The 27486-nt window shown below is 37.5% G+C and overlaps 1 protein-coding gene across 1 annotated transcript in view; it reads left to right on the top strand.

Moving 5' to 3' along the window:
• Positions 1–27486, top strand: part of LOC100376752 (5'-3' exoribonuclease 2) — a 100605-nt gene that overhangs the window by 24476 nt on the left and 48643 nt on the right. Inside the window, exons 29-30 of the mRNA XM_002741135.4 lie at positions 2180–2314; positions 2748–2875. Of these exons, the coding sequence (XP_002741181.1) occupies positions 2180–2314; positions 2748–2875 (263 nt within the window). The remainder of the gene's footprint in view (positions 1–2179; positions 2315–2747; positions 2876–27486) is intronic.

Below are 27486 nucleotides of genomic sequence, written 5' to 3' on the forward strand. Positions count from 1 at the left end.
AACCACACAGATCTACGAGTTAACCACACAGATCTACGAGTTAACCACACAGATCTACGAGTTAACCACACAGATCTACGAGTTAACCACACAGATCCACGAGTTAACCACACAGATCCACGAGTTAGTCACTTGAATCTATGAGTCAGTCACACAGATCTATGAGTTAATCACTTGAATCTATGAGTTAACTACACAGATCTACAAGTTAACAACACTATGAGTTAACAACACTATCTATGAGTTAACCATACAAATCTGAGTTAACCACTCGAATCTACGAGTTAACCACACAGATCTATGAGTTAACCTTACAGATCTGAGTTAATCACTTGAATCTATGAGTTAATCACTTGAATCTATGAGTTAACCTCACAGATCTATGAGTTAACTACACAGATCTATGAGTTAACCATACATATCTATAAGTTAACCATACAGATCTATGAGTTAACCATACAGATCTATGAGTTAACCACACAGATCTACGAGTTAACCACACAGATCTACGAGTTAACCACACAGATCTACGAGTTAACCACACAGATCTACGAGTTAACCACACAGATCTACGAGTTAACCGCTCGGATCTACGAGTTAACTGCTCGGATCTACGAGTTAACTGCTCGGATCTACGAGTTAACCGCTCGGATCTACGAGTTAACCGCTCGGATCTACGAGTTAACCGCTCGGATCTACGAGTTAACCGCTCGGATCTACAAGTTAACCACTCGGATCTATGCGTTAACCACTCGGATCTATGCGTTAACCGCACAGATCTACGCGTTAACCACACAGATCTACAAGTTAACCACACAGATCTACAAGTTAACCACACAGATCTACGAGTTAACCACACAGATCTACGAGTTAACCACACAATTCTACGAGTTAACCACTCAGTTCTATGAGTTAACCATACAGATCTACGAGTTAGCCACAGAGATCTACGAGTTAGCCACACAGATCTATGAGTTAGCCACACAGATTATGAGTTAGCCACACAGATCTATGAGTTAGCCACACAGATCTACGAGTTAGCCACACAGATCTACGAGTTAGCCACACAGATCTACGAGTTAGCCACACAGATCTACGAGTTAGCCACACAGATCTACGAGTTAGCCACACAGATCTACGAGTTAGCCACACAGATCTACGAGTTAGCCACACAGATCTACGAGTTAGCCACACAGATCTACGAGTTAGCCACACAGATCTACGAGTTAGCCACACAGATCTACGAGTTAGCCACACAGATCTACGAGTTAGCCACACAGATCTACGAGTTAGCCACACAGATCTACGAGTTAGCCACACAGATCTACGAGTTAGCCACACAGATCTACGAGTTAGCCACACAGTTCTACGAGTTAACCACACAGTTCTACGAGTTAACAATAACATCTATGAGCATATATATATATATATATATATATATATATATATATACTCACTGAATTGAATAACTTCTCTTGATTACTTATTAGAATGTATGGTAGTTGATTATGCACTTCAAACTTCAAGTCATAAGTTGATTTATTATACCAAGTGAAATAAACAAAACTACTGATTCTCTTACTGGCACATAATATTTGGAATAATTTTATTGGGTAATCAACTTGTGTTCTATGGTCAGCAAAGTTCACAACAAATTGCTTTCATTTGAATATCCAGAGAAGTGAATACGTTAACTGAGATAACGAAATATTGTTCTTGATGGATCGTTAAAATGCATGCATACAATGCAATTTTCTTTTCAGTTAAGCTTGGTGATAAAATCCATTTGCATGTTTCCCTGTTTTTGCGTTGCACAATCTTTCTTCATTCCTCATGAATATGTATTTACGCAGCATGTCTCAGTTGACAGTGTGGCTGTACTGTTCTTTCTTCCACTCGACTAATGCACTCTCATCGTAAGACGCTGATAATTGCCACATGTTATGACCATCTCTCTCCAATCTGGATCTGTGCTTGTAGTTAATTTCTTCCGACCTCTCCACTGTTATCACAATGAATGCTAGTATTTTTCAGTTCTTTGTGTCTTGAAACCCGTTTCTCTTGGCACTTCTTCTTCCTTTTTCACATCCCTCTCTCTCACCACCCTGATCCTCGCACCTGTCTGTGCATGGCATTCTTTCTCTTTTCCCCTGTTTAATAAAATATTCTGATTCATTAGACTACCAGAACGTGTACTCAAGCCGGAGGATTTCAACAATCGAAATCCTAATACATCGTATCGCCCACAAGTTGGTTTCAGACGTCGATCGGGTCCGAGTGCATCGCTGGATGCTGGCGGCCATAGAATGGTCAGGTAGGGTGCGAGTTGTAGCTCATTTCACCATGGGGTTGTAGTGTTAAAAATCATGGTGATGGGTATTAATGGTTTGTTCTCTAGGCGGTTTGCATTGTTTACTCTTTACCTTGTTGTCTTTAGCATGAACAATAGTTTTCTTCCGGTAGCATCTTTAAACTACATTCTATATCCTCTTTTAGCAATTCTGGTTTAGTATGTCCTTTGATGTTCTCTATTTTTTTTTCCCAAAGAGACAATACATTTATTTTTCTGCATGTTTTTTCTTCTTTCCTGCCACTATTGTGTTAGTTCTAAGGTGGTGGTTCTAAGGTGGTAGCCCTATTGCCTAGTTTTTTCATTATTTTATATGCAAGTCTACCCCATCCTTGCAGAGAAAAGGCAATGCTTATCTAATTTATAAAATTGTTATTCTCTCCTTTCCCTGAAACAGGCATTCAATGCGTGGGGCGTACTCCAACGCTCCTCCGCCACAGAGTCTTCTTGCAACCCCAACCGGAAGATCATACCCGTACCAACACAGAGGATCTTATAGTGACGATCGTAATTATAATCAGAGAGGTAAGGGTAGTCACAATTGTTAAACAAGTTTAGTTGCAGGAAAGATTTGATCTGACATGTTTTTACCTGACTCCTTGCAGCACAGGTAAAGTATTTGAAATTAACATGGCTGATTTGATGTCAAGTTCACTTGCATGTATTCTGATGCCCATTCTGTTTGCGATGACGCAAATAATGAAGACGCTTGTAAGACTATTTTCTCAGGAATCTTGCCCCCTCTAGTGGTGTGCTGAAGCATCCTTTTGTTTATATAAAGTGGTATTTTTTTTTATAGAGGGTGCTGTTCATTGGGTATACATTTCTTATATTGAGTTGTGCGCAGAAAACGTTTGCATTTATCTTGTGTTATTTTTTTGTGTGATGTCTTCATAAACCATAAAGCAGACTATATGACAAGATTTTTTTTTTATCTTTGTCATGATTAGTTAAAAACTAAGTAGGTGTGCTCTATGATTATTTCTATTGCTATTGTCAATCTTTATAATTAGGTTTTTGCTTCACATTGTAAGCATGAACAGTAATCTGGTTTTTGGTTATGTGGTGTTTTTTTGTCATTTTTTTGGCCAACTACCCTTCAATCCTCTGGGCAAAGTTACGTCACAAGACGTTCCACGTTGCTAAGACGCGCACCACTGTACATGCATTTCTATGGGGTCTGTGCGCGCTGCTGTGGAACGCCGGTCGAGCCGGTGAAAATTCGAGAAAACAACACAAACTCAACTTTGAAGTAATCCTGAATAACCAAATTCATATTTGTTACACATGTAGGGCTAATCTTGTTACACTGTTCAGGGGAGTCTCAACAATCATCCCAAAGTACCGTTTTCTGCAAGTTTTGCTTTTGTTTTCACCGCGAGGGTTGCCAGGCAGTGAAAATGCCCGGATGTCTGCCCCTGAGGATACACTGAGGATTACAACAGCGCCCTCACAGTTTCAAAGCAGTACATCATTTGTTTTTATATTTATACCATTGACCAATTTCTATGGCATCAATCCAGCTAGCTGCATTTTTCACTATTTTTCAAATATCACTTATTTTGTACAATAAGTAGTTAGAGATTATTCAAATTTATTTCTTTCAATGGAAAAGATTTCTTGTTCTTTTGTGTTTTGTTTGTTTTTTTCTTTTTCTTTCTTTCTTGAACCAGAAGTTGATTATTTGGGAAAGTATTGACTTCATCTGTGGCAGGGCTGAGCTTTCACCTTATTGTGAAAGCTTATGGTGTTTGACCTTGGCTCATAGTTGGCATTAAGATTAGCATGGGTAAAGGTGGGAATGAAACTGCAACATGGACATGTACTTTTTTTTTTGCAAACTAGGTATACTTTAATCTGGTATCTTCTCAGTATGTGATATTACATTTAGTTTATTTAAAGAATAGCTGAACTCAAATGATTTTGTCTCTTCAGGTACCTAATGCCTTGTTGCAATTTATCGCTGAATTTTCATCTTTTCATACATTCAATTTAATATTATATTAATGTTTATTTAATCATTATTTATGATTCCATATGTTTAAAAGTAGTGTTTTGTATAAATAGCAGCGGCCGCCATTCTGTGCCCTTCCCATCTCTTCCCTTGTCTGCCTTCCTGTCACTTAACACTGCTGCCCAGGCAGGATTATTTACATTGCGGCGTATTTGGTCAGCCTTGCATATTTACACACATACAGTACCTTATTGATAGATCGTGTTAAGATTTATTTTTGTCTTCCTTCCTTTTTTTTTTACTTTGACACAGTCTCGTGTACGAATCACTTTACGACCAGACAGGAAAGGATTAATCACCACGGTTTTCTTTCTATTTGTACTTTCTCTCTTTTTTTGTGTTGTTGTCATTTCTGAAAAATTTTCAACGGCGCAGACTGAATCAACATACACAGTGGAATGATGGATTGTTACATTAAATCCTATTATGACATTTTCGCTGTTCTGATGTGGGTTTTTTTTTTGTGTGTGTCTCGCTCTTCAAACCTTTTTACGCAGAGTGTGGATTGATATCATGTTGTTTTGACTAGATTGTGCAAAAATGTCTGTTTTAAATTTATTTCAAGTTTTAAAATATCTGGGGACACGTTTACACTGCCAATAAAGTGATCATCGCTGGTTAAAAATCTGCACATGTTACTTAGGATGACAATTGTGTTTTTTTTGAGGATTGAATGTCTTTTTGATACAAACGAATCGATACTATTACAGCACTCTCACAGAGTTACTTAAGAGAGCTGTCTCCTTATGAACTATTAGCGGATGCAATTGTCTTTTCTTCTCTACCAAAAAGGTGGTTAACATATCCAGCCCCCTCTTTTTAGTTTTGTTTTGTTGAATTTTATGATGCATACCCCATCTACCAGATCGATTGAACACAGAAGGTCCTTCACCTGTGGCTGGTGCATCGACTGGGCATTGGCTTGCCATTGGTGAAAAAAGCCAAAATAACTGTTTAAAACATCAGATATCTAAACAATATAGATTTTAATCTTTCCTGTGGCCTTGTATACAAAGAAAAACTCTTCAAAAGTTTTTTTTTTCATTTTTTTTTTACAACTTTAAAAAAGAAAAAGCCAGAGAGTGAGCGAGAAAGTAACCCTATCTGATAGGACTGGTGTCTCTGCACTTTGTACTGTGTTTAATTCAAGTCATTTGTTTTGAGTGATACTGCTGTATCTAATCATAATACGTAACACTGGGCACCTGCCAGCCCTTTGTCTTACGTTCAACCACAGATAAGTATCCCAATATGGATTTTCCTGAGCAAATGTAAAGAAAATCGAAATGTCTACTTTTTACTGGAATGGCCAATAGAACCCAGCCACCCACTTTTCTCATGTATCAGACAGTATATCTGTGGGTCACCAAATTGACAGTGTACACATTTATTGTAACTTTTTTTTTTTCTTTTCTTTTTTCTTTTTCCTGAATTTTGTGAACTCACTACTAGCATGCAACCACCATGCTGCTAGTGACAACTGCATAGTTTGCCACCTCAACGGTCTTGAGTAAACAACTTTAGCCAAGCGGTTAAGAAATGGACTTTGCAATTGTACTCAAAGAAAGTAAACGGCTCTTGGGTAACAAGCTTAGTGCACCAAGATTTCCACACCCCCTTTCTTGTTTGGCAGTCCATCTCCTGGCAGGGGAATTTTGCTAAGCCCTGTGTCAACATTATCTGCTCTATCCCCTTTGCATTATTTATTTGGTAGATTGCTTCACACATTTTGCCTTTGTGCCCTTGCAAAATACAAGAAACATTTTTGCTACAAGGCTCTTTTGTGGCTTTTGTGGACAGTTTAGAGTGGGAGGAAAGCTGAAATAAAAAAAAAGAAAGAAACAAACAAAAAGAGACTTCGAGGGTGGTAGTCTAACAACAACATACATCTACCAATGCATCTTGCATAGTTGAAAGTATTATCGAAATCGGGGACAGGCGAACACTTTATAGGCAGGTGACAGACATTCCATCATCAGGACAACAATTTTTTAGCTCTCTATCCCGCTGAAAAGGGGAAGCCAGATCTGCAGGTTTCATATGTACAAAGTAAACAGTGTGAGTTTTTGTTCTCTGTAGTGGCTCATACCTCGCTATCGTCAGTTGAAATACCTTCCAGAAAACCTTTTTGCCAATTGATCGTTTTTTTCCCCCTTCTTTAATTCCATGCTGAAAGATACTGAGTTCTCTGCAGGCAACACTACCATTAACACCTTGTCACGCAGCGATGTTTTGGATGTTTATTGGAATGCCTCCGCTACTTTGTTGGAATGTATCTGTCAGTATAGGCTTTCTCTTAGATGAGGGAGGGAGGGAGAGATTTGATATTTATGTAGTGCAATTTTTTTTTTCGCAGGGTGATTTGTGCAGTGCTGTGTAAAATTGAAAAATTTGTCTGCAATGCAGCTGGTGTCCCAATAGTTTCATTTCATTTGAAATTTGCTTTTGATTGTTATTGACATAGTGGTTAAATATAAAAAGTTGGAATCGAATTGAAGTTCGTGCCATTGTGTGCTTTTTTTTTCATAATCGCAGATCAATAACACACTGCCATTGTGCAATGATTAATGACCACCTCGTTTTCTAATTATCTTATGTGTTGGAGAATTTTAATTTCAATTTAAAAAAAAAATGGGCTGTCACTATGTTGTATAAGAATGATCTGTTGATATAGCTCTCTCAAAACATATCGGTACCTCCTCCCCTTCCCCCCTCCCCTTCACCACCACCCTCTTCTCCAATACGTTTTTCAGCTGCAGTTGTTTGCTAACAGCTTCAATTAGTCTAAGATAACATCCGTATAACACTTTAAGAAAAAGATCTGTGCAGGTGTGAGTGTGTGTATGTGTGTGTGCACGTGCTGTTATAAGCAACAGTTGTTTAGAGCTAGTTGCCAGGGTGAGTGATGGTTTGTTGTCAACTTGCGGGCGTGTTTGTTTAAGTACAGTAGACTATTGGTTTTGGTTATCATTAAAACACTGAATGGCCAGAATAAAGACTAATGGGGCAAAGTGAGAGTTTCAAGTCTTCTCTATTGTTGCGTATTTTAAATAGTCATCCATTTGAGATATCCTCACAGGTGTACACTCAGAGCTCTTCAACAACTCTGCATCGTCCTGTACTCATAGGAGGTCTGTCCAATTAAAGACTCCAAAGAATGGGAACTAGCAACCAACTCTACACTGAATACTAATCACAATAATAATAAGTACTTTTTGATGGTAGTCGGCCCTTGCCGTGATCATCTCATCTCATCTATCTGTCCTCGTCTTCCTATCTAGTTCTACTCGTATAAGGGGAAAGCATGAGTCGGTGATGCATTTATTTCATGATGCATCGCTTCGTGATTTGTATGTTCGTCACGCAGTGATTATCCGGTTTGAGTCTTCTTGTCGGTGTATGATATCTCTGTGGTTTACGGGGAACCGTGTGGTGGGGTGAGTATTTTAAGGTGTGTTAGGAATTCCTCACTCTGTCCAAGCTTTAGAATACAACTTTTACTTACGTCGCTTTCCTTGAGCCGGATGTTGCACGTAGCATGAGCTGTCAACCGTTTTTTTTTTTTCCTTCCTTCTTCGTTCAGTATGCTAATGTACTTTGCTTAATCTATAACCTCCACCCGACCAATCATTCTCTATTTGGCATATTTAATTTGTTTTTCATTTATATGGTTTTTTTAGTTTTTTCTTCTTCGAGTGATCTAATTAACAAAACAATCATATTCAAATTAAAAATTTTATTTGTTTTTATCCTATCATTTTGTTTTATCAAGCTTTTTCTCCCAATATATTATGATTATACCCATGTTCACGTTTTGTTATATGGTTGGTCGATAATCGTGTTTTCATAATTGTATTAAACTGTTGTGCTCACCACACAGTCTGCCAGTTTCACGATGTGCTTGCATTCACAAGTTGGTGTGTATTACCAATGTGGTTTCCAACACCAATAATTGGTATTTCCTTGGAGAGTCATCTGTCAAATTGGCCATGCTATATGCTGTTGCATTTTCATTTTTCAAATCTTATTTTTTTTCTCTGAAGTTGGCCAACATTTCCCCCTTCTGTTCCATTCCCATTGATGGTCTTCTCGGCTTTGTAATGATAAAATGACAGGAATAATCCGGTTTTCCGAAAGGTGAATTGGTCGCCTCGGCATTGCATCACCAGATGGCTTGAGCATATAACACATCACATCACAACACATCTTCATTATCCTACACACACATCTCATCTGACATGAGATTTGTTAATTGTTTTACAATCACAACTTGAATATTCATCTGGTTACCGCCCCCTTTTTTTTTTCGTTTTGTCCCAGTGATTGCCCCGCATATAGTATGCAGTTTATGCACCACAGTTAATTTTGACAGAGCACGCTTGATCAGCGTCCCGATTGATGCAAGTTAAACAATTCTAAAATCGGCGCTCTTGGATGTTCATTGAAAGGCTACAGCGATTACGTTTATAGATTTTGTGCAGCCATCAATATGGGCGCTCGCACCGAAGCATGTTTCCGATTGTCTCATGGCTGGTGTAAACGGTCTCGCAGGAATTTAATTCGATCCTGCCGACACCGCTCTATCGTTTTGAAGATGAATCCATGCATCTCTGCGATCCACTCGAATACGTTCTGAGTTTATGAGCACGGCTTATTTAAAAGCCCCCGTTTATGTCATTTCACTTTTGGAATGCGAGCAAAAATGGAAATTCATCAGCATCATTTAAATGCATCGGGCACTCGGTGTCGGGAAATGTTCACCGTCATTCAGTATGCACTATATAACTACATCACTCCACATATCAAATTACTTGAAATATCTCCATTATCGACATTGGTGCACCGACATTCCAAGTGATTGACAAGTTTACAAAATTACTGGGAGCATCTGTTGTTCCGTTTGTTTTGTTGTCTTTTCTGCCCCCGGATACTTGATCCACTTGTGCCGTTTTTATACATATGAAGATACCGATCCATTAGATGATAGTGAGAAATGATTGGTGTACGCTTTGAAAAAAAAAAATGTTTGCCCCGAAAATCACAATAATTTTCATCAAGAAAAAATAATTACGTGGAATGTTAGTGCATGACCAATAGTGTAAATATTAAACGTTCCAGCATGAGTGGGTGAAGTGCCTTGCTTCAGGTTTTTCTAATGAGATTTGTATGTAAACTGTTCAAAAGAGTGGCAAATGCATCAGGCACAATTCTCTTTAATACTTTCGTTTGTGTGATTGACCAATCTGATGATGGAATTCTATTTTTTTTTTTTAATTGTTTTTTCATCAAAATAATATACCAAAACACCTTGGGTTCATTCAGTCCAAAAGCTATACCTGAGAAATATTATTGTTTGTTCCATTGCATGGAGTTGCCCGCTCTGCTTTATACGTGTGTCTGAGCGGTTCTCATTCACTCACACCACAGCTGCAGACAGTGTCCCGGATTCGCTCCCTCTACCACCACTCATTATTGCCAAGAACTTTGTGAAAGAAATCAGTCCCATTTAAAGTGTTGAACTGAGAAAGTTGCTTGTCGGGTAGGAAACGTGAGTGCACATTAATGGACTGGTGACTGTTAAGAGACACAGAGTTTATTATCCAACGATGGTAATGTTCAATCAACCTCTGCATCTTTCATTTTCGGATCGGCTATCAAACGAGGAAAAAATTACCACAAAAGTGTCATTCTTTGTAGAGAAACAATTTCATTGTTTTTTAATCAGTTTGTTTGTATTTTACTTGTATAGGTCTCAACTTAGTTTCAATGTTTTTGTATTGGGTTACCCCCTTACTGTATGTACGGTGGTCTGTCTATGAAGCTCTTTTTAAAAAGGTGCTAGCTACTTGGCACTCCCTTTCAATATGCTGCTCTCATCTGCATTCCTGCTCCTGTTTATATGTGCTGTTATAATTTCTTCCTGTCTTCCCTTCCTCCACCCCAACCCTCGCAATCCATATTTGTATATAATCTCCTCCCTCCCTCCCTTTATTTTCCCCTCTTCCATCTTTGTGCTCTCTTACATTTTTCAGACCAACACCTGAACGCAGCCACTTTATATTGTTTATTTCAAGTGCCTTCCATCTTTGTCATTACCTTCCTTCACATGTCCAAACATTCTGCCGGCACTGCTACCATGACCAATGCAAGCCTGATAATAATTCAGTTTTCTTATTACCAATCTTAATAATAACTTGGTGAAATGTTACACAAATTCAATTGTTACATTTCCCTGCTGCTGCAGACCATTCTGTTGCGCGTAGCAATAAGAATGAAACGGCAGAAGCGCGAAAAATTGACAAATTGAGCAATTTTATTGGGATGCGTTCATCTCTGAGAGATGCCGTATAAATGGTAGGCTACGTATGTCATTCACTTTTAATTTTTCTCTCTCCCTCTCTTGATATATTATGCATTTCACCTTTGAATTTTTATCAAGAAGAAGTCCGGTGATGCAAATCGCCAGACGTTTATTTCCTGACTTGTTAGGGATTGATGCTGTTTAAAAAAAAAAAAAAAAAAAAAACTTTTGAAGACAGCAAAATTAACCAGATTTGTCATTTTCCATACAGCCTTAATCATATCATTCATGCTCAGCTCAATGGGGGTGATAAAATGGTTTACACATCAAATTATGTAGTATCAGTCAAGCTTGTTAACGTTCGCTAATATTTTTGTGCCAGTATGTCATGAAATTTTCGATTCAATGAGTTGGCCAATCTGTCACCGTAAACTGTGTCGTGATTCAGTCTGTGTTGGCCATCTTAATTTAGAACGCAATATTATCATCTTGTCTCGACGTGAACACTCAAACCGTGTTCAGGCTCTGTCACGTGTGCTCGGGCTGAGTATTTTTCCTCTTTTTTTCCCCCCGTATGGCCACCTTGTCATTTGTATAAAAGAGATGCTATCCCGCATAGCATTATATATTGGTAGACACCGTTCTCCAGTGTGGAAAGTGTCAATTTTGATCATTTGAGCTTTTCAAATAGAAAATCAAGGCTGTCATTTACATTCCTGTACTGATCTCTGATAGCAACGTAGGAAAGTCCTTTTTTTTTTTGATTGCATTGTAGTTTACAATGTTATTTTGATGAAATACACTACAGATTAAAATACCTTAGATGAAAATATTCTGATGGCAGAGACTCAACATTATACAATTAAAGAAATGCAGCTGTACATGAGATGTTTTTTTTTGTTTAACCTAATAACAATCCTCCTGGGTTTGTATCACACCTTGCTTGATTGTTCTTTCAACTATTTTGTCTGGAAAATTGAAAAAAAACCCTCAGAATTTGTCCGCGGAGGAATTTAAAGCCAACTCGTTTCTTTCTGAGTAATTACAATGTCTGATTGCTTATTTCGCACACCTGACCACAATCTCCAATTTTCAGTCTGGCCTTATTGCGTAATAATACTCTGCAACATGTGGCTTCGTTGTATAATCAGTATATATCCCCTCGCATAGTGATTCCCCCCCAGTTTTTGACTGACATGTGCCGTGCTGTGAGGTGACCCTTTGCAAAGGTGAATCTCTTGTTTCTTAAAAAAGAAAGAAAGACTGAGCTTGATGAGTTCACCAATGCATTATGCGATGCGGAAGCCCCCGAAACTGTACAGGAAGAAAATTGAGAAATATTGAAATGTGTGATGCGGAACCTGCCAAGTAGACTCGGATCACAGAAAATGCTACCAGGCCTTGTTTCCACGCTTTCTGAACATGCCGGGAACACTATGACGTGCAAATTGCCAATTCAATGACTAAGAGTACAATCCTAATGTTTATTTTTTCACACTAATCTTGGCCACCTGTCCTGGGATCTTCACCAAGAGTGCAAACAAGTTAAAAGAAAAAAAATGCAACCCTCATATATTGAATCAGTGGGCGGAGCCGGGGCACTAGTAGTTTTTTTTTTTTTTTTTTTTTTTGAAATCTATTCTGAGAAGAGGTAAATATTGTATTGTGGCATGGTCTGATGTAATTTTGAGAATGCTGACTTGTTTTATATAGTTAGCCACACCCAGTCCACTCAAAGAATGGATTAAATATATGGATGGTTGGTTTCAGATCTTTATTCAGTTATTTAACCTTCATTCTTGATTCGTCAAGTTTGGGTATCTCTGCTAAATATACCCTCTGGGCAATCTGGCAGGTTGTAAGTAATTTAAAAGGAAAGTACTGTATTGTTCCAAAGCGTTTTTACGTTGACATTTGGTTCACCATGCTTAGGTCAATTCAAGAGCATCCTTTCATTTTCAATTTTTGAAAAGGAATAAACAAACTTTGGATCAAACATTTTTTTTTCACTATCTTGTTAAGTAGTGTGGTTAATTATTTCTTTTCTTCAAAGGACAGCCATTCTTACATTCTGAGCGAAAAAAATTCAAATCTCTATTTTACTAGATCACCACAAATATTAAAATTAAATTAAACTAAATGAAATGTGTGTGTGTATATATATCTAGTTGCCTGTGTACATATGGTCTTAGGTTGTGCCGGAAATGCTTGTTGACGAATGCTTCACACAATTAAAGGAGGGGCTGAAATTTTCCCCCCAAGTGGCTTTTAGGTGACGCTGAGTAAGTACCCGGGGATACAATTTATGTAAACCTATAGCAGTTGGTCTGAATTTTATGGAGTTTCATTTTACACAGTACACCTGTCAGGTTTTGATACAAGTATGTACGCCATTCTCATCCTCTACCACGCGTCCAGAGTGAGAGAAAAAAAAACACACCATGTCATCCATATTTACTTTGGTCACATTTAATGAAATGTATAATTTTCTGACTTTCTGTCGTGGTTTGTCTGTGTTTGATCAGCTGAAAACTCTATGATCATGTCTGAATTATTTTTAAACAATACCCTACATGAACAAACTGTTATGATTAGAGTTGTTGTTTTTTGTTGTTGATTTACCTTATCAGTTTCTGATCGTCCATTAAGTAATTAAAGGTTGGATGTTGTTGCTACAAGCTCCCTCATCAGGAGATACTGTCTCCTTGTGGTTTCTAAAAGAATAATTTCACTTTACAAAAAAAAAAAAAAAAAATTGCATGTTTACAAGCAGTAATTGTTTCATGTGTCGTTTCAATTTGAATCACCAGATGGCAAGTTGTAAGGTGTGTCCTGCACTATCTACTCGACTTGTATGCTTGTGTTAAGTCGGTCTTTGTTTCTAACTTCCTCCTTAATTTTTTTTTGTTTTTTTTAATCATCACGTGCCAGATTAAAGGTTTTAACTATTAAAGTAAAATTCATTGTGAAAAGGTCTCCTGATGTGCAATTTGTGAGGAAACAATTAATTTGCCAAACTTGATATGCCCTTCAAGAAGATGTTAAAAGAAAAAAAATATTAAGTCAGGAGCAATTAGCAGGTTTTTCATTTCCGTCTTTTCAAAGGACACTTAATAGTATGTACAACATTACAGACATGAGCAGATCTCATTGTCTCAGCCACGCCTTTTTTTTAGTTGTTTAGATTTTGAATTAAAAAAAAAAAAAATAATAATCTCTCGCCCACCTCCAAATTAATCCACGTCTGGCATCGACAAGTGCTAATTCCTCTGATTGCAATTCTGTCTCCCCCCCCCCTCCACACCGTGCAACGGACCACTCTTTATCCGCAATCCCGATTTCTTGCTTGTTTGCACGTATGTATTCATTGGAGACAAAAGCCACAGGATTTGTATTGGCGCTACTGAGTCAACTCAAAACAATCCTCTTTGTGTACATGTGTTAACGATATTAATATGGCACACTCGATGATAATAGAAACTCAAAGTAGTCCCTTGGTTCTCTCAAAACAGTAATTATTAGATTTTACTTTCTATCTGTTGTTTCATTATCATTAATTCGGGTGATGCTGTTCTAGTCTCTCTTTCTTTTTTTTTTAATTGAAGAAATAAAACTGTTAACTTATAAGGTTTCCATGAAATCAGAGCATGGTTTGAAATCTGAAATTAATATGGAACCGATCTAATTGCAGAGATTAAACAAAGAAATTACTAAATTACATGGTGAAGACAGTCTTAGTCTCGCACTAAACACCCCGGGCGAAACACAGTAACAGAAAATAAAAAACAATTGAAACCTAGTAATTGTCCTTCCTGCCTTCTCAGTTTTACAAATTATTACAATATCAGGTGTTTTTTTTTTAATTCTGAGTATGAAGAGAAGGAAACACTTTTCTTGATTTGTTTTCGATTGCAATATTATAAAATAGATTGACTGTTCTTTGCAGCTGGCTATGAATGTATCAGAAAGTGTATGGTGAGTGGCGTTAAAAGATTGATGCAGCCATCAGCTTGCTTGCTGTTCCAACTCTAGTGAGTTGCCAATTTTTTCACGACATCCAGATTCATGTGAATATGCATTTGTTTCACGATCATTCACTGCTTTGTCATAATTCTTGTGTTTTTTTAATTATTGACTGTTTGGATCTGATCTTTCTAAACAACTTTTTATTTCTAAATTCAATTCCCATTCTAGAATTTATAATTGCACATGACCATCGTCTCTGTGTTGTGGAGATTACTAATTAGATTCACATACTGTGATATTTGAATTAAAAAATAAATAAATAGGAACAAAAACCACCTGTAGAGCTACTGGTGAATTTTAATACTAGTTTCCATAAACTGAAATTTAGTTTGTTTTTTTTCTTTGATAACACAGTTTGTGTTTGTGTTGTTGGTACAGCATTTGAACAAGAGAGCAATGTCTGTTTGTGATCCATTGAACAGCAGTGCTTATTTAATGAGCCCATTGATGCATGCATGAAATCCTTAATTTGATTTCAATTTACCTCTAATTGTTGGCGGCTAATCCAGCAGCTTATGACTGACTACATTGAATCACCGAACTCAATTTGCAATCAAATGATCTTATAAAGTGGATAATAGAAGGAAGCCGAGTTAAGTGTCGAGAGAAGGGCGCACACAGCACATGGGCCTTGTCATCCTTTCCTTGTTACCTAGGCATTGTCTCTGACAATCAGGCCAGGCATAGTTTGCAGATTTTCCAGTTTCAACTCTGATCCCTTGCTTTTTATAAACACCCCTATCATTATCTCCACAATTTAACTCTAAACTGCACTTGTCCGCCTGTGAAAAGCAAATGTCAGCTAGTGTCAGGCGCAATCAAAGGGTACACAGAATAAAAAGAAGAAGAAAAAAAAAATCTGACTTCCATGATAGAGAAATTAGTCGAAAATTGATTCCACATTTAATAACGAAGGGAGGGCTTATTTGCAGATTTTCGTCAGGTTGTTAGTGAGCTTGTTAGCAAACAGGAACGATTCCCTAGCAGCATCTGCCCGGCGATTGGGCGGATTATATGTTGAATTGGAAGGCACACAAGGCCAGAAAGATGATCACATCTACTAATCTCTGCGCCAAATTTGTCAAACTGTTCTTTTCAGCCCATGATTGGTTCTTTCTCTATCTCTTCCTTTCTCTCCCTTTTAATGTATAAATACATCTATTCTCTTTTAATCCTATTGACCGATGCAAAGACATTCAATTTAAGGTTCACAACTGCTTTCACTGCGCCTCGTATCACTTACAACCGATGATGGGTCGTGTCAGAAGGCCATCTTTCCTTTTTCTTCCTAATCTGTTCCAGATTCACTCCCGCTGTCTCTTCTATCAGTGTGTGTGTGTGTGTGTGTGTTTGTATGTATGTATGTACGTGTATGTGCGTTTTCTTTGTATCTACCAGGTATTGATGCCTACATATGTTGTCAGTTTTAAACAGAATTTTCGTTAAGAATGAAGTTAATGCTACCTGTTTGTTTACAAAAAGTATATATATATATATATAACATTCATCGTAAAATAACTTTTCTGTAATGAAGTTGGTGTCATTAAAAATAATAAATGTCACCAGCGGACTTCTCCCGACAAGTGCACCTAGATTTTTGTCAAAAACTTATTGAATTTTCTATGACTTCTGCCGTGTTGCTCTCTTCCTTCCATCTTCACGATATGTAACGATACCTATCAGGTTACCTGCTACTTAATAATCGTCACTACGTCACTAGGAAAACCCTCTGTGGTGATCCTAAAACCCTCAATAGTGTCTGCTGTTTCTTGTTGTGTCTAGAAGCTCTGGAACAAATAATAAAACTTATCGTGTCTACTCGTATCTTACTTTGTCTCTCAATCGTAGCACAAGTACCATCTTGTCTACGGCCGACTCCTCATCAGATACACTGAAGGCCCATTAAAAACTCGTATGTATCAATCTTTAATAATATATAATACATTATCCAACCCTCTGCTGTATGTTATCTGTCTTTATTTTTTTTAAAGTAAACAATGACGATCTGTTACTCGTTGCCAGTGTTGGCTGATCTCGCCTGGTGAGTTTTCGGCATGAATTTATTTTCAACCAACGACTGCGAAAGCACTCTTTCCGTATGATCACATTTTCAAATTGACAGGCGTTGATTGTTGTTGACGATACACCATGGAGGATTTTGATCTCTGGCAATGTACCGTTTGAGTAGACATTTCGAAAACCAAATTGACCTGCTCAGTATGAGATGGAGTGTCGTTAATATTAGTTGTGAAAGTCGCATGACGACCGTCCCTGTCCTTTCTCATTACTTTGTCTGTTCCAGCGCTTTGTGTGGGGGGTGGGTTGCATCAATGATGTGGAAGGCATGTTATTTGAAAGCTTGTATTTGATAACTGATTGGGAAAAAAACAATGGAGTCTCCTAAATAGGGGTTCTGCATATTTATTCATGTTATATTGAGAGAGAGAAAGGGGGGGGGGGGGTTGTGTTGGAAGATAAATACAGTGCTTGGTTGAGTGGATAACTGAACCACTGCATTATGGGTAGACATATTATGTGTGCCATTTTTTTTAGTATATGATTACAAGAGTTGTCTTTGTTATGTTTATTTGATATCATTTCAGTATGATAAAATACTTCTTCTCAGGAGGGTGGGCTTGAGGGGTTTCCTGAATTTGTTTCTTTATACTCAAAAGTTGTATGCAATTAAACAAATTTGGACACTTCTCCTCTCAATGGAGATGAATTGAATGAGCATTGTAACAGTTGCAGGTTCTTATTTGTCTTGATTGTTCTTGCAATTCTCTCCTACATCTGAGTGATCTCCATCCGTTATTTCAAATTATGTGGGCTTTGTGGGTGTGTTTTAATTTCATACATTGCTTTCTTGTACTCTTTTTGTGGTTGTGATTGCCTGCAAAAAAAACAAAAAAACTTAACTATTCAACTTTTGTTTGATAACAATGATTTTTTTTCTGGGTGAGAAGATGTTATCAGTGATTCTCTATAATATTCCTTTTAATTAATATGAACCAAAAAAAAAAAAATCAAAATAATATTCTGGTAACTAGTTGCTTTGACAATACTTGTGTTCAGAACATTATAAAAAAAGATCGTATTCACGTCTCCACCCCAATCAGCGGCTGTAGTTACCGTTATTCGTTACCATGATGCCTGCCACATATATTGTCTTGATTTTTTTAGCAGATGGGTTTACCTAAACTGGTGCTTTAAAGAGCTTTGCTTCAGTTTATACTTTTGACTGAAGGGCCCAGTCGTCTCGTTTTACATAGTGAAAACTAGTATTATAAAGTAAAATGCCTGCAGCAGACACACAGTACCACTGCGTTATTATCGCATGCATGCTGATTTCACAGCTACCAGTAGTTAAAAATTTCTAGAAGCAATCAAGCAAAGCATGTTGCCTTGGCAATGTGTGTTTTTATTGTTTCGTGGCTGTTAACAGATCTAGTTTTGTTTCGTTTTTCAACGTGGAGCATATCCAGCAACATGTACTGATGTTGATGATAACTGTACAGTCACGTGGTTCCTACAAGTTTACTTTTCATCAGTGCTTTCATTATTCACGGCAGAAAAATCTCTTTAAAATGTTGGCGAGCTCTTTAAAATATTGACACCACATCCGGCTCGGTTTCACCTGTGGCTACGAATATACTGCAGATTTGGATTCCAGAGGATTTCAAGAGACTACGCCGATCTAGTAAGGTCTTACCTTCATATTCAATTAAATATTCAAGCCGATTAGGTTGGATCCAGGGGGGGGGGCATGTTTTAAATTGTAGATGCTCACGCTAACATTAAAGCTGTCTGTGTTCCATTTTAACGCATTAGCAAAATGTTATTTTTTGGATCACGATGCAATTGATGATTTGAAACTCGCATGTCGTGTTGCTTTTATTGTTATTAATCGTTGCTTTTGTACTTTTGTCAGTATATCACCTTAATTTGCAGTATCCTGTGAATTCTGTGATATTGCACCGGGTGAATACAACCTTATTAATAATCACAAATTCCGTAGAAGGCTTAGGTACGTAATATTTCCAGACAACGTATGCGTTTCAAGACAAAGTTCAGAACAGGAAAGTTCTTGTAGTTGCGAAAAGTTGTTCCGGACTTTAATACACCGTCATATTATCTGATTCTGTTCTATAAAACAAAAATCTTCTATTACTTTCTGATCAGTTGCTATTTTAAAATATGAATGCAATTCAAATCAGTTTTGCCAATTTTTTTTTTTTTTTTTTTTTAACTTTTTGCTCAACTTTGTAAATTTCTATATAGGTAATTAAATTATTCAGGATAAAAACAAAACAATGGAGATTTAACCATTTAGATACCAAATGCAACGTTTGTTACGTATCATAAATAAAAAAAATCTAGATTTGATCCAAACCTGTAGCGGAGAGGAAATTATGTCCATTTTTAATACTTCAAAATTATCAAAACAATTATTAAAAAAAATACATAAAAAGTAGGGAAATGTTGCACCAAGATTTTGCCAGAAAAAATTGTTGGCACTGAAAGAGTTTATAGTGTGAATTTGTTATGAAATGTTTGTAATTCTCTAAAAATGATATATTTAGTTTTTGCGCTTTGCAAAAGGGACAGGCATAGATTTTTCAGTTTAAAACCTGACCACCTTGCAACCATAAATTGTTAAAGATGGGGAAAATCATGATAAATGTTTGCGTTTCAGACATCACGCTTTCATGTCCATTCCATTTGGTTTGTCCCCTCCACAAGTTATACTTGCAGTACGCTTGCACTACCTTTTTTTTCAGTGATTATTTTATTTTCACCATTTTCATTTTAAACTCGCTAATATAAACAAGTTAAACAGTTAAAAACTTTAAGAATTCCCATTCAAGGCATGCTTAACTGATCTTTTAATATGTGCAACGTTTGCTACCTATCAATCAATAAGGTGATAGCTATTTCTCTCCCCCTCCCAAATAAGAATCTGAAGACAGAATTAGTAAGGATGAGCAAGAACTTTAGAATCTCATCCGCCATTTCCACAGGGATTAATAGTGTCACAAACTCTCTGGTTTGCTATAATGAGACCTAATAGCCGCTTGCAACCAGATGCGCATGATTCAAGCTATTAGCATCGAAAGCTGATTTTGAATCGGACAGTGGCTCTGGCGAATCAAGTGCTGTGATTGTTAAATTGCCTGCAGTGAATAAAATCATATCAATCCACTTTCTCCAACTACAGACAGACTCACAGACAGACTGATTAAGTGAAATTGTAGAATTAGAGGAATTTGTCTTGTTTGGTCCTCTCTGCCTTCCAGCAACGTCTCTTCATACATCTTGTCTTTGCAGACCCCTGTACTTCTGTCATCATTTTTTGTTACTTTTTAACTCATTTTTTCATCTGAAATTATTCAAATGAAATTATGAAAATAAAAAAAATTGTTTCTGGGCAATTGTAATTTTTTATTCCCGATATAATATCAGTATTTACTATAATTGTTTTCATTTAAACCAATTTTTTTCCTCCTGAAATGATTTTCACTTGTCTTAATTCTATTGTTATTGTTAGAAATGTAGGAATAAAAAAAATAGGCATGATTTTTTTTTTGCCTTAAAAAAAAAAATTAAGTCAGTCTTTTTGGAGACGCAGATATATTAAAAAAAGTAGGTATTTCTTCAAGCAACCGTAGTTACTTATCTGATGAGATTTTAGTCGACGATTTGGATTTGTTTTGTAGGTGTGGATGATCAGTGCCTAATCTCAGGAAGTACCCACACTACCGCTCATCAAAAATAAATTCCATGCAAAGAGAATACACTGCGGGTGAAACATTTGGATTTGCAATATACATGAAGCTTTTACTGCACGATTAGACATTTATGAAGCCGACTCGGGATCTGGTTGCGAGTAGAAACAAGAAAGACCCGCAGACGCAGGCTAAACGCTTATGCGATAATCAGTCGCATGAAACGTTGTCACTGGTTGCCATTTAAGCGCTTTACCATCATGGGGGTTCTCCAAATCACTTTAGAAATACGACTTGTTTTGACAAAATTCATGTGTGTGTATGTGGTCAATTTCAGACTACTAATTACCAATTTTCTGTTGTCAAATAACAGTATTATTTTGTAAAGATTGAGTTGACAAACTAGCGTTCCCATCTCACAGATGATTGTACCCAAGCAATAATATCTGTTACATCAAGGAACTTTTCATTTCATCACCAACGATCAAGATATAGAGATGTGAAAAAAAAATGAAATTCATAAATTTACATAATAAGTTATACCGGGGGTAGTAGATATTATCAAGCAAATGAAAGATTCGCTAATATTCCCATCCATCCCCACATTGATGCTCATCTCTGTCTGTGATGTACAAAGGTTTGTGATAGTAGTTTTTCCTAATGAATAAAGGCACTGAAAACGCTACCGAGGAGAGTAAATGGTTTTAAAGAGTTCTTGAGCATGTGGAACGCATCGAGTTTGTGCCGACATCAGCATCATTATCGCCCACTTCTTAACCACATATACAGTTCACACTATATTTAGGTGGAGGCGAGCTTTGAAGTCACTTACATCCTGCCAGGGTTCATTGGGATCCTTCTCTCGTGATGGGTCTACGGAGATCTCCATCTCATTCCCTGTTAATATCTCCGCACCTAGTACCTGTCATACATTGTCATTGAGAATCTCTTCACGCTCCCTGACACCTGTGAAAAAAAAAAAAAAAAAAGCTTTCAATTTGCCTCTCCTCGGAGGGATACAAGCTTTCTGTATGCAAGGTTTTGCCGCCACTGTCGGTTTGTTTTAGTCAGTGTTTCCTCAAATTTTGAGTTATATTTTAAACCGCTTTGATGCCCCTCACTCTTCCACTATTGTACTTGCACCATAGGTGAGTTGTTGTTATGCGATTGGGTAGAGTTTTGCAGGTGATGGAGTGGTGCAAATTTTACTAGCTCCTGTCAATTATTTCTTTTTATATTATGTTTTTGTTTAGTGTCTACTTGCTTAAATGTTATAATTGGATGAACAATCCTTTTTTTTTTTATTTGTACAATGTGGTAATTTTGTTTTTTCCAGGACATCTGTGATTGGCAGTTACTTGTTCAGCCAACACAGAAGAGCACTTTAACGGTTCCAAATTTGCATATTTTTTTTTTTTTTTACGAAGTTAGGGAAATTTCTATATGTGGGTGAAGTTAGTCATGTTTGAGAGATGCCCTGTTGTAAATACTTATAACATAATGTGCATGTGTTGCTGTGTGTGTGTGTGTGTGTGTGGTGGTGGGGGGGGGGGGGGTATTTTTGTGGTTGTAGGAGCTTGGTTGAAAAAGATGAAAATTCTTGTTCATAAACCACCCCCCCCCCCCCCAAAATAAAAAAAAATAGGTGTCCTTCATATTCAAGTAGTCAGGAAAGGGTACAGTTTGTCTGGGCTTATGTAAAAAAAAAAACATTTTGCAAAGTTAGGCAAGTTTGCCAAACTCTCTGTTGAGATGAGCTCCCACCATTCTGTAATTTACATTTAGTGGTCACAGAGATAATCTCTGCATACATTTGCGTGTGGCTCGATTTGTTTTTGCTTCCTGTGCGCAGGTTTTTTTTCTTCTTTCCACTGTGATTCTTCGCTCTGACGTAAATGGGTGCTAGAATGAACAAAGAAAGGATTTTTTTTAACCGCTTTTAATTTTTTTTTCTTTTTCTAGTGAGGGCTGTGTTGTGCTTAATTAGACTCGTTGTTACTTTCTAAGACCAGACTGTACAGCATTCCTATGCACTATGAATGCATGCGTGTGCCAGCCTCTGCTGAGCTTGATAATTAGGAAATTCACGTCGCTAAATCATGATTGGCTCCCTGTTAATTCAACTGCGCATTTTGTCATAGTGAATTAGCCTGCCTTAGAATATGATAGGCAAACAGACAGCACGTAACTTGCTTCTCTAGATTACGAGAAAAAAAAAAAAACTGAAATGGTCATTACTGTCATTATTTCAATAGGAGTTTATTACATTTTTTCGCAGGTACAGGAATCTGTACATTTCACACTTTTGAATAGCCCAGCGTGGCAACCTTAAATTATTGCCAGAATATTTCAAATATGCTTATTACAAGGTCCAACAATGAGACATATCATAACGAGTCGACCTCACAGCACCAGTTCATAATCCTAATGCTGCTCAAGTAATTTATCAACATCAGTAAATTCTTTTCAATTAAGCCTCTGGCTTTTTCTCTTTTTTTTTGGATGTAATGTGAAGACCCAGTGACAATGTAGCAACCACCAAGGTGTGTTGTTGGTGTCCCCCCTCCCTGGTTTCTTCTCAGTCATGCGTGTGGAGCACATTACACAATAGCTAGTAATTTCATCATATAGATCCGCCACAAAGAATTGATGTCTGTTTACCCAGAATGCCCCCCTCAACGTAATAGCTATTTCCATTTTTTGTTCGCTAAATCCAACGTCATGCCTCTGTAATAACGCTCATGCTTGCTTCGTCAATGACACTGAGAGAAATTAATATAAAGGAGTTAGTGTTAGAGAAAAACAGATGAGAAAAGCACAATTTCTCACTGTGACTTTTGATTGGAATTACACAGAGCCCCCAGATCAAGTGATGGCAACAGGGAGCGTGAGTGGTTTCCCATGCTGTGTTTTGGTCTTTTGTTTTTGTTTTGTTTTTGCATTCTAAGATAATACTTGGTAGTTTTCTTATCAACGGTAGCTGTATGTAAAGTTGCATAGGGTACTCAGGGTACACTCTGTCACGCTAAAGTCTGACGTGTTTTCCTATCGATGATTGATACGATCATGAAAGCCAATATTTATTCACTTTTTTTTTTGTGAGCTCTCTATAAAAGGAAGTTTGAAAACCCACAGAACATCTGTAATTGTCTCTGGGGCATTGTGAACATTCTTATTTTTTTAAAAAAAACAAACAATTTTTTTGATTGTCAAGGATATCTCCCGATTAAACATTCCCCACTAGCACAGTGTTCGGTGTTTGTCGTCACACATGGATCAGCGTCATTTCCCTGTGTCCTTCAAGGCAAAAAAACAAATCAGTTCATTTTTTTTCTCTCGTCTGTAATATATCTGTAATATATATGTATATAATGCAAAATTCACAAAACGCACACCAACTCAACATCCAATTTGACTAGTTGGGGGTGGTATTCATTTCATCTGGTAGAGCATTAATTGACTATTTTATCAATATATTTTAATTATGAACCCTCGTCTGTGGCAATAATAGTTTCTATATTAACCCCCGTCTTCACTGTTAAATTTACAGGCATTCCACAAAATCTTGTTGAAAGACGCAATAGCCACTTCATTTGTAAAAGAGGTCCCAAACATGACAAATTTTCTTTTCCACACCACGTGTTCATATACGTACATTAATTGGCTATTTTGTATCTAATAGCAATACGTATCCTGTGTGCTGAGGAAGACAACAATTGCGATTCTCGTGTTTAGGATGGTAAACGAGAATCAAGGTAAATAACACTGAAAATAGCCACTGTAATGTGTGCGAGTAGCGCCTCACTCTGTCATGAAAATAAATGCACCCTCCCAAAAAAAAGAAAGAGAAAATATAGATCAGCACATGGAAGTTGTAGGCATTTGGAGTTGTATCTTTGTTGGGTGAAATGGGGCAAGCTCACAGTGACAATACCTCTCATAACTTTATGTACACTTTCTGCCATTTTAAAGGCTAATTTAAACGAATATATATCCGTATATGTATGTATAGAATGGATGGAGCAGCTAAGAAAGAAAGACAGTTGTGATTACGATGACATATGATGTATTTTCGAATCGCCTACTGCAACCAAAGCAGTTTCACTACCTATGTTGTTTATTACTGCTGTAAAAAATAAATAGCACACATACACAGAGAGGAGTTGAAGATAGGTAGTCCCTCTTGACATCGTGAGTTGATGTCTTCCTTGTAATATCGTGAGCCCCCCAGTACATCAACTGAAGGGTCCCTTTAACAGTCGTCTCAATGAGGGAGGGAGAGCCAATCATGATACTGAAGAGCCCTCGTCTGTTATCCCATCACATCACACACCAACGCCGGCAAACAAGCCAATATTGCACGCGACAATAAGTTGAAACTGCTATCACGAGTGAACCGGACAAGACCAATGATGCAGTGTCTCTTTTTTTTTTTTTTTTTACTTCATTTGTCATTCTACGGAAATTTGAAATCTGAGTGATTTTTTTCTCCTGTTACGTTAGCCGTTTTTTTTTTTTTTATCATTATGTTGTAACTAGAATAAAGATAGAGAAGGGAGACCTTAATGGTAGGTGATGGAGGCTATTGAAATCGGTGATATCAAAAGAGAAACAAGTTCATAGCAGTGTTAATTGTGACATATTTGCTGTTTTTCTCTTGATCTGAGTGTTATTGTGGTGCCTACACATTTGCCCTCAGTCAAGTTTGAAATGCCTTCCTCTCTCCTTCCTCTCCACCACTATGAAACATACCATCACGCATCATTCCTTGATCTATATATATGATTTACGAGCATAACATCAAATCGCCGTAATTAAATTTTCGCTGCTCTTTGTTTTGCAGTTTTATTTTCTTGTTTTCGCATTTAACTTTGTGGATTGGTAGGAGATCAGCCCCTATTTAATACTGATTATCGCCCCACCTTACGAGGTCATAACTCTGATGTTTGTAAACAACATTAAATAAATGAAGAAGTAAAAACTGAGGTCGTGTGTACACACTGGAATAGTATTTTATTTCACCGATATCTGTGTTCGTAGATGGCAAGGTGATAAAGAGTGTCGTTTCAACAGAAATCCACCACGTCAATTTTCTGGAAGCCAATATGACATACTCAAAAGTATCACTCGTCGCCTCTCGAGAACGTGACTGGGTCGGAGCCGGTCATGCTGTCTGTGGTCGGTTGAAAAACACTTTCTCCGCATTTTTTGGTCACTAAGATATAAAACCCTTCGCTTCCTCTTATGTGTGCCATAAATGTCGGCGGCCAATAAATGTTGGTACTTTTTGTTGTTTTATTAATACCAACACAAACAGCGGAGCAGATTGTAAAAGCTGTTTTATTTTTTTGTCGGTGTCACCCAGGTATGCACTGGCATGTTAGGTTCAGACCAACTATAATAGCAATAAAGTTCTCTTGCCTTATCTTAAAACTCCAAAGTCCAGAAGCCTTGAGGGCAGCCGCGCGTCAGACTGGCCTCAGTCACACTTAGAAGGCAATTTCCATCGTTTGCCTGCTTAAGATAGCCGTCTTAAACCGGAATTTCAAAGTCCAAACATTGAAAAGACCATACAGTTAATAGATACTCTATATACGTGTTTACAAAATTCTCTGGATTGTACTTAGTAGGTGGCTAAAGTGGAAGTTGTGAAGGCTTAAGCTGTCAATCAAAGTCATAACATTTGACTCTGACCTTCCCTCTCCATCCCCCTACTAATTGTAAACAAATCAAAGGCTAGTATGCGGTGCTGATCCAGACAGCTTAACATTTGTTGTGAAACTGAGACAAAAATTTGCTCCAATTCGTTTTTTTTTTTTGGTATACGTATGTGTGTGGTCATGTATATGGTGACCTGCCCCAGATTGTGTCTTACCACTGCCTTTTTGCTTCTATTTTTTGCCCCCACTTCAGAATTGTTTTCATCAGGTCAGCCCATGTTTATAATGAAGAGAGTTTTTACCCGAATAGATACTTGCATACATACAATTGTGCGTTGCCAGCAGCCGCCCCACCATTTTTTTTTTCTTTTCTCTCTCTGTATCCTTTTGTTGAGAAATTTGTCAGTCAGTTTAAATCAGTGGGACACAGAGGGCCATAAGAAGATATCGGATTCAAATTACAACACAAGTAGATATGAAGGGGGATTTCAACAGTGTTAGTCCAAACTCGCGGCCATTATGCTAGAATAAACATTCACACCCTGGCAGTACCACTAAATATCGAGAGGCGAAAAAAAAAAATCAGCTGTGCTGCTTGTCAGCTTCTAACCAATTGATAGATGGGCTGGGATGGAGAATTGAACAAACATTGCACACAAACCATGGAAAATTCCTAGTGTTTGCATGTAGACAATTACAGCTGTCAGTGACCATTGACAGCCATCTTTTTTTTCTGTTTTTTTTTTTATAAAAATACAAAATAAAGTCATAAATCGAGAAAGAAAAAAACACACGAAAACATTGTACTCTTGGTCACCATATTAACAACAATGCAGCCATTCTGTGCTGACAACTTGCCTAAAAACATTGGGGGGATTCTATTCTTCCGTCTTTTGGAGGGAAAACAAGGCCTTGCTAAGGTGTTAACTACTTGTCTTGTGAATCTTGCTGTTTGAAATGCTTGGGAAAGGCAAATAGACACTCACATTCAGCACGTCAACCGGTGCTGAGTGACATAGAGTGAATGAGTCGTCTACAGATGTCACACTTTTTTCAGTCTTCCTCCCTCTCTCTCTCTCTCTCTCTCTCATTCTCTGTTATTCTCTCTCTACCTCTGTTTTTTTTTTTTTAATCTAACATTGTCATTTTGATCACATCCCTGATGAAGGAAATGTGAAATTGAAAGTGCAGCCATAGTAATGGTTATTTATTTTCCCCCCTCCATTCGTGGTTTTAATTTCTGTCAGGGGTTTGGGGCAATAAACACAATTTTCAAGCTGAGTGTTTCTCCTGCGCGCTGAACGTTGTGTGTCTAGTTTACAGAAATTATTACACTCTGGTGGCTGATGGGTGTCTTTATACTGCAATTGGTGAGGGCTCTTCCCAACTCACTTAGACCGGTGAAGGGT

The sequence above is a fragment of the Saccoglossus kowalevskii genome, chromosome 2 (genome assembly GCF_978046115.1).
Source record: "Saccoglossus kowalevskii chromosome 2, keSacKowa6.1, whole genome shotgun sequence".
Lineage (NCBI taxonomy): Eukaryota > Metazoa > Hemichordata > Enteropneusta > Harrimaniidae > Saccoglossus > Saccoglossus kowalevskii.